The sequence below is a fragment of the Corylus avellana genome, chromosome 6 (genome assembly GCF_965113065.1).
Source record: "Corylus avellana chromosome 6, dhCorAvel1.hap1.2, whole genome shotgun sequence".
NCBI lineage: Eukaryota > Viridiplantae > Streptophyta > Magnoliopsida > Fagales > Betulaceae > Corylus > Corylus avellana.
Window position 1 is genome coordinate 20,679,070 of NC_142495.1, and position 8,795 is coordinate 20,687,864.

General features: G+C 35.7%; 1 protein-coding gene across 1 annotated transcript; it reads right to left on the bottom strand.

The window, feature by feature from the left end:
* Nucleotides 1-6,422: 6,422 nt before the first annotated feature.
* Nucleotides 6,423-8,503, bottom strand: LOC132187455 (glyoxylase I 4). Its single transcript, XM_059601771.2, has 3 exons — nt 8,223-8,503; nt 8,018-8,123; nt 6,423-6,882 (listed from the first exon to the last, which is right to left on the bottom strand). Exons 1-3 carry the CDS (start codon nt 8,375-8,377, stop codon nt 6,631-6,633), a joined length of 513 nt encoding a protein of 170 aa, XP_059457754.2. The 5' UTR covers nt 8,378-8,503; the 3' UTR covers nt 6,423-6,630.
* Nucleotides 8,504-8,795: the final 292 nt, after the last annotated feature.

Genomic DNA, 8,795 nt, shown 5'->3' on the forward strand with positions numbered 1-8,795 from the left:
GTTGTGTTGTGTTGTGTTATTGTTTCATATGTTGTCTTGTCACCTTCTTTAATTAATAGACATGCATGTTTTAGAGGGATCCGGGTATATATATATGAAAAAATAAAATAAAACTTTTGCCCATTCAAAAAAAAAAAAAAAAAAAAAAATTTATATTTACTTTTTGAGTTTAAATTGCTTTTGTATCGAAATTCATGATTGCTAAAGCTTTAGGGATCCTTATTTTCGTTGATATTAACAGCCCCTCAAGCTCATGGGAGGAGCAATAATCATGAGCTTGTCTCATAAAAGCAGAAATCTAGCAGAGGTCAATCCCGTGGTAAAAATATATGCGCAGTGATCATGAATGGAAATATATCGAGCAAGCAACTCCTAATTACTAATTTCTCACAAAATAAAATGGTAATCAATCTCCGTATGCTTTGTTCTAGCATGCAAGATGGGATTAGAGGCAAAGGCTATAACACCCATGTTATCACACCCTAGTTGTGGGGGAGCATTAAGAGAGATATGTAACTCTTTAAATTAATAGTAACCTTAACCAAGACAAGAAAATGGCCGCAGGAAAAGCGTCGGTTGGGGCTGCTGGCAAGAATCTCTTAAGTCAATAAAGCATTCAGAGAGAGTTTTAAGGAGAAATGGAATCTTATCTTATTTGGGGATGGTCTCCCCTAGTCCCGGGCGGCCCAAAAATCTGCTTTTGTGGACAATTTTGCAATAGAAAACGAAGGTTTAGAAAACCACAAAAATACTTGTACACAAGTGAAGTAGAAGATGATCATATATTGTCTCATTAAAAACCAATGTAGAAGAGCCATAAATCTAAGAAAAAAGCTGAAGAACTGATGGTCATTAGTGACTCTATATATATAGGAATGCAATATGGAGTCTTGACTTTGGCTCAATGGATCAAGACTGCGAGGGATTGAGGGAGAGACGAGAGCTGCACTGGCTGGTTGTGAAGCTGGCGAGCTCATAACGACACTCCTAAGCCTCCTACCTGACACAACAAATTGCAACGTGTCTGGTGTCAAAGTCTTGACAGTCTTACTATGATTTTGATTTTTTGATTTGATTTGGTAATTTGAGAGGGAGAGAGAGGGGGAGGGAGAGTGTCAAAGAGTTATCAACTTATTTCGACGTAAAATGGTTTTCGTCGAAAAATATTTTCAGGAAAGCCATTTTCCTTGAAAATATTTACCTTGCACATGGAAAATAATTTTTTTTAATATATATATATTTTTTCTAATAAGGTCGTCGCCAGAATTTGTACGGGACTTATTTGAGACCCCGCAGGGACCTGTACGGGACCCTGCTGGAACTTAACTGAGACTTGTCCTGGACCTCGCCAGGGACCTGACCGGGACTTGTTCGGGACCCACCCGAGACTTGCCCGGGACTTGACCGGGACTTGCTCGGTACATGCCCGGGACTTGACCTGGACCCCGCCGGGACTTAACTGGGACCCGCTTGAGACTTGCTTGGGACCCCGTTGGGATTTGGCTGGAACCCGCTCGGGGCCTGCCGGGACTTGACTGGGACTCGCCCGGGACCTGACTGGGCAAGTCCTGGTCAAGTCTCGTGCAGGTCTCGGGGGGTATCGGTCAAGTCCCTCGCAGGTCCCGGGCGGGTCCCAGTCAAGTCCTTGTCAGTTCTCGGGCGGGTCCCGGTCAAGTCTCATGACAGGTCCCGGGCGGGTCCCGCCAGGGTCCTGGGCAAGTCCCGGGAGGGTCTCAGTCAAGTCTCGGGCTGGTCCTGCCGAGGTCCCGGGTGGGTCTCGGTCAAGTCCTAGGCGGGTCTTGGACAAGTCTTGGGTAAGTCTCGGGCGGGTCCCGGTCAAGTCCCGATCAGTTTCAAGGTGGGTCCCGGTCAAGTCCAGGGCGAGTCCCGGTCAAGTCCCTGGAGGGTCCCAGTCAGGTCTCGGGCGGGTCCCGGTCAAGTCCCAACGAAGTTCTGGGCGGGTCTTAACAAGGTCCATCGATTTAAGAATGAGATGCTCATAATCGGAAAATGATTTACGGTTTTCAAAACCGTAAACCATTTTCCGAAAATTAAAGAAGAATTTTCGGTCAAAAGGAAAATATTTTCCGTTGACCACTATTTTACGTAAAATGAGAAAATCATTTTCTGGAAACCATTTTACGTCGAAGTAAGCTGAGCCTGAATTTATATTTGTAATCTCTATGTTATCTCCTATAATAGTTTTATCTATATATACAAATCCCTAACCACAATTGATGGTAAGGCAGTATAACCCAAACACTAGTGTTATGATATTATCACAACAAATGTTATCCTTATCTTCACTTAAATGTACGTTTAAATTCTTGATAACATGGAGAGAGTTATCCGCTGATAACTCTCTAACAGAGAGGGGTTCATTGGGCATTGGTTTTTTTTTTTTTTTTTTTTGTGTGATAACGCACCAAAAGTGTTTTTTTTTTATTTATTTTTTTTTATATTTTTTTTTCTTCACAAACCTGTCATATTTTTTTTTAATATATATATTTGAAAAAAAGTTCATATACCACTTTTAACTATTACCTGATTGACAACATCCTCTCCAAATTTTTAATAGTGACAATGTCCCCAAAACTACCACATATTGTCAATGTTTCCCTAATGATGAAAATATCCTTAATAACATTAAAATTAAAAATTAAAAAAACTAAAAATTTAAAAAAAAATGAAAAGAAGGAGTGGAATTTATTATTATTTTTCTTTAAAAAAAAATCGTTTGTATTAAAGATTTTTTTTTTTTTTTTGGTTTTAATTTTTTGTTTTTTGTTTTATTAAATTTATAGGGTATTTTTGTCTTATTAATAAAAATTTAGGGCCATCGTTGTCTTTTAGCTAGCCTTGTCAATTTTTTGGTAGCTTAGGGGAAACATTCTCAATTATGTGGTAGTTTAAGGAGATAGATTTTTTCCTAATATATATATATATATATATATATATATATATATACTAATGCTACCAATACTATTACTATTTTGAGGCCTTATTCTATTGTGGGTCTTAAACAACTGTGTAAATTGCCTAGTGGAAGAGCCGGGCATGCTTTGTCAATTTAAATCTACATCATCCCGGAAATTCTGAATCATACATAGTTTATATAAGAGGTATTATCATAATATATTAATCTAAAGAGTAATGCTATATGTTACATTTTTATCTCACAACTATTATAAAATGTGAATATGGTACTCTCAATCAACCCTTAGATTTATTTATTTTTAATAAAGATTGATCCAAAGGTTGGTTCGAACTCTCAACTAGTCAACCTTGTGGGATTATTGCAGATTAAAAATATAGCTTCTAGCATTACTCTAATGTAAAATTGAAAACATTTTAGTCACTATATTTTAAGAGAAATTTCTAAAATGAAAGGAATAAAAAGATCCTTTAAGGTTATTAGAACAAATTCTTTTCATTTGACCTCATGATATGAACCAACTAGTACAAAAAGAAAAATGAATGGATATATTGGATACTTCGAGTGAGCCGTAACCTCCAATAGCTACTACGAGGGATCCTTGATCTCCCAAATACAGTAAACTGTATTGTAGAAAATAATCATTTAACTTACTTTATATATCAGAAACACCCTTTATTAATACAAATGACCATATTAAAGTAGATAAATGTCACAAACAGGTCACTCGGGACTTCGTTAACCCAACCAAGAATGGATCAAGGGCTTGAATAGACTATATGGAGTTGAACTATGACATGTTTATCTTAATTATCATGTATTATATCTATATTGCATCGTCATGTCACATTATTGTCCAACTGAGAATCTTACCCTAATACTGTTTTTGTTTTGTAAGCCCTCTGCCAAATGATCACCAAGTTTACTCCATAAATACATTTAATGCATATGAATTGTAATCACTAAGTGTTGGACTAACGCTTGTACCTTTTTACTTGTAAAACATGTATTGTTTTATAGTTGATTGTTTGAGGATGATGAAAACTGTGGAGATGAAACCATTTTTCCTGAAAGTCTCGGAAGACTTGGCTTGACTCATTTTTGAGGAGTTAGATCGTGGATTATCTAACCTTTTGATGACAGAGCGAGTATAAAAGATTGATCATTTCTGAAACGAGTTGCATGATGTTTATTTGAATTAGTATGTTTGGAGTAAGGGTCCTCAGATTGACTATGACCGTGTTGTTGAGGTTATTCAAGATTGTGATCTAACTTATGAAGACCTTAATGAGCTTAACTTTTGATCTCGTTGAACTTTGTTTAATGCTTTACTACCTTTTTAGTCTGGATTTGTAATATTTTCTTACTTGATGAATGATCTTAAATCGTAACACTTGATGGATATCTATTTATATTTGAATTAGTATTTTTGGAGTAAGGGTCCTTAGATTGACTAAGACTGTGTTGTTGAGATTATTCAAGATTGTGATCTAACTTATGAAGACCTTAATGAGCTTAAATTTTGATCTCGTTGAACTTGTTTAATGCTTTATTGGATTTGCAATATTTTCTTAGTTGATGAACTTAAATTGTAACACTTGATGGATATCTATCTATATTATATGTAGGGTTAAATACTCTTTTGCCCCCTAAGGTTTTAACACTTTATTTTTTTTCCTTTAGGATTTTATTTTTATCACAAGAGGTACCTGTAGTTTTCATAAAGACCAAGATGGTACCTCTATTAAAATTCTGTCCAAAACTTAACGGAACATCATGTCAGCACCAATCAAATGTCACTACGTGTCATATAATTAATTTTTAAAAAAATTAAAAAGATTATATATATATATATATATAAAGAAAAAAGAAAAAAAATTTCGGGTGGCTACATTTGGAGGGTGGCTGGCCACCCCCATCTGGTCGGTTTGGGAGTGGTGAGCTACCCCCATAGTTGGATGGGAGTGGTCGAGGGAGTGAGAGCTATCTTATGTGGGCGAGGCCAAACTTGCGGCAAACCCACATCTTTGTGGGAAACATAGTATCAATAGACGTAGCTGGATGAGCAAGTTACCTGGATCGCATTGTTATACAAATCATGAAGCCTAGAGGCAGCCTCTCGACCAACATAATGATATTATACGTAGAACTGGTTAGCATCGGCAGAGGTATTTCAGAATTTGAAATCACGGTGAACCCTGGTGGTGTATTGGGTGACAAATTCAGATATGGATGCCTCAGAATAGACACGAGGGTCGTATTGGGTGACAAATTCAGATATGGATGCCTTAGAATAGTCACGAGGGTCGTTCTATAGAACGTTGATGGAAAAGGGCAAGAAAAAGAGATGCGTTTCCTCTAGATGGCCGAGCCACATCTGGCAGTGGGGGTGGCTCACCACCCCCCAATGAGCCTAATGGGGGTGGCCAGGCCACTCCATTGCCAAAGGGGGCGGCCGAAACCACCCCAAACCCAATGGGGGTGATTTCAGCCACCCCTTGGGCTCTTTTCATTTTTTTTTTTTTTGAAAAAAATATAATTTTTCAATCTTTTTATTTTTTTATTTTTTAAATTAATTATATGACATGTAGCGATATTTGATTGGTGCTGACATGACATTCCATTAAGTTTTGGACAAAATTTTAACAAAAATACAATTTTAGTCTTTATGAAAACCATAAGTACCTTTTGTGATAAAAATGAAACCCTAAGAGAGAGAAAAATAAAGTGTTGAAACTATAGGGAACAAATAAATATTTAACCCTTATATGTATTTTTTTATATTTTCATGTTGTATGCTGTTAAGTGTCATCTGCTGCAAGCATAATCTTTGTTAATCTCCAAAACAAAGTAAAATGGATTGTAAAGAACAATAATTTGAAACGCCCCTTAAATAATATAAATGACCATAAATTACTATTAAACTCCTACCCTCTCAACATGAGAGATATTTTAATATTCTACTATTTATCATGATGTATGACTTTAGTACTTCTCCAATCCCAACCTCTCTCTTTCCTCCCCCCACTCATGCATCCAATTTCTACACGCGTCTCTTGTCAATATGATGTTTGACTTCAGTATTTATTTATTTATGGTCTCAACACGTCTCTTGTCAACAAAAGCAAATCCTTATTTGCTTTTGAAACGTGATCCAACAGTCTCCAAACGTGTGCTGTAATAACCAGTTTCTCAAAAGATTAATATTCCACACAATTGATTAATACTTTTACCCTTAATCGTTATCATATTGAAAAGATAATAAATAACTCATAATTATCAAAAATTCCAATTCAACCCCTAATTTTGGAATAGCTTTGTAAATGATTCTTGAAAACTCAAATTAGACCAATAGTTTATTTAAATAATAGCACAAATATAGCTAATATTTTCTCTGAATTATCTCAAGTTGCATTAATCATAGAGTAAATTAGGTGTGAACAACGTGGTTTTGAAGATTTGAGATCATAATTTGCAAGACAGCTCATTGAGATGAAAAAGTTGGAAAAAGCAAACAATTTCCCATTTGGATTTTTAAATTTGTCTTCATCACAAATAGAAAACGAAACACAAGAAGTAGAAGAAAACAAGCAAATACGAGTCCCGATGATTTTTTTTAATTTTTATTATTATTATTATTGGCACTCCAGTGACCCCACCAAACGCCCTCCTCCTACTCCTCCTCCTCTACAGTTCTACTGATGGACGACTCGGATCTGCTGCTGCTGATGCATCATCTGGAGGTTTACGCGAGAGCATGATCGAGCCATCTCGCCCGCTAATGGGACCACGGGAAGGTTGTCGCAGTTGCATATCTCCACCATGAACCCATCAGGATCGTGGAAGAAGATCTGATCAACGTGGATCCCGCCTTCCTCTACCATCGCCCGCGCGTACTTGATCCCCATCTCCTTCAGCTTCTTCTCAACCGCGCCCATGCTCTCACACTACAAATATTCAACCTCAACAATTTTAATCATCATGTAATTAATCACGTAATTAATTATTCCCCAGCATAATTAATTTTGGTTTCTGGCTCAACAGGATATTTGTTTTGTCTTTTAATCAAGAGACAAATTAATAAGTAGTTTCTGGCACAGCATATATATATATATATATATATATATATATATATATTTGTTTTGTCTTTTAATCAAGAGACAAATTAAAAAGTAGCAGTTCCAAAAGTTGGCAAAAGTTGAGAGCATGCACGAACCAATAAGTGCATGGCAACATGTTTAAATATGATTAAACTTGCTCGATTATATTAAAATAATATAAATTAAACAACTAAATTAGTTTTTTTTTTTTTTTTTTAATTGATTCGAAGTTTCTGAGATATTTGATAAGTGATATTTGAACTACTGGTATCTGTACTAAAAGATCTTGCCACTTAGTTTAAATATGATTAAACTTACTTGATTATATTAAAAAATATAAATTAATTCATTTTTATTGATTCAAGTTTATGAGATAGTTTATAATTATAGTGTTAGAATATAAATTATAGAAAAATAATAGGTGTTCCCAAGTAAATATTATTTTCTAAAAATAAAAAGTAAGGTCATTTTTTTTTTTTTAAATAATATCCAAGAAGATGACCAAGAGAATACAAGAAAAACACCTAACATTTCCTAAATTAAATTATAAAATTAGCCTAAATTAAATTATAAAATTAGTAAGTTAAGCTTTTAACACAATTGATAATTTAATAAAATAAAATGGGTAGACTGAAGATCTGATTCAATGGAATGATTTATGTTTTCCTTTATGGTGCATAAAGGATATTTTAACACCAATTGACATGTTTAGTTATGTTTTCGAAACTCGATTCTGAAAACTTTTTTCAAGAATAAAAAGAAAACTCTCAAACCCCTTGAAAACTTGAAAGAAAAAAAAAAACTCACAAACAAAATATTCTAGTCCAACAATGAAAATTTTCCTCAAGCATAGAGTAATAGTATATATATATTTTTTCTCTCTCTGCGTTCCCAATGCCTGAATTTTGTTTCTGCACCTTCCTTTATCACTTGTTTGTTTAGTTTTTCTTTCCCTTTTGTTACTCTAAAGAAAGAAAATTACCTGAAAAGAGATATGATTATCCTTTGGATTAATTTCAGTCTTCTTTGTAATGTTCTCAGGAGTCTCTGATTGCAGTAGATGTATTCCGATCCCGAAGCCAAATAACCTGTTATAAGAACACACACAGAGAAATGAAACCTCCATTAAAGAAACTTTTCTCCAAGAATTGAGAGGATGATCAAAGAAACATATATATATATATTACCATGCCCCATCAAAGTCAAAAGAACCCGGCCTCCTGATAGGGAAAAACCCAAGAACATTCTGGTAGAAATCAATGGCCTTCTCAACCGATTTACACACAAGTGAGATGTGGTTCAAAGATTTGAGATGCAAAGGGTTTGCTACGCTTTCCTTCATTTTTCCACTGAGTCAACAAATTACAGAGAGAGAATAATGGTAACAGAATTCTAGAGAGAAAAGGCGAGAAAAAAGAGTTTGCAAGCAGAGGGACTCCTTCAGTTATTTATGGGAGGGTAGGATTATTAATTTTGAGTGCAAAAAAGGAAGGAGTGGCCGAGGGCTCTATATAGGCCATGGAGCTTCTTCATGCCACCACGTGCCATCCCCATGCAAATGGTCTCCCACACGGATGACTCTGCCACGTATTCTCCACGTTTGATGACTCGGATTACGGCCCTACCTAGTCCCTGCGTGGGTCCCTCCACAGATGAGCTGTCAAACTTGAGATTCTTGTGAGATTTTGGACTATACCTGGTGTTTCTAATGGAAAATCCAGGTACTTGAATGTCTGCAGTGGAGAGAGGCTTCTAGAGCC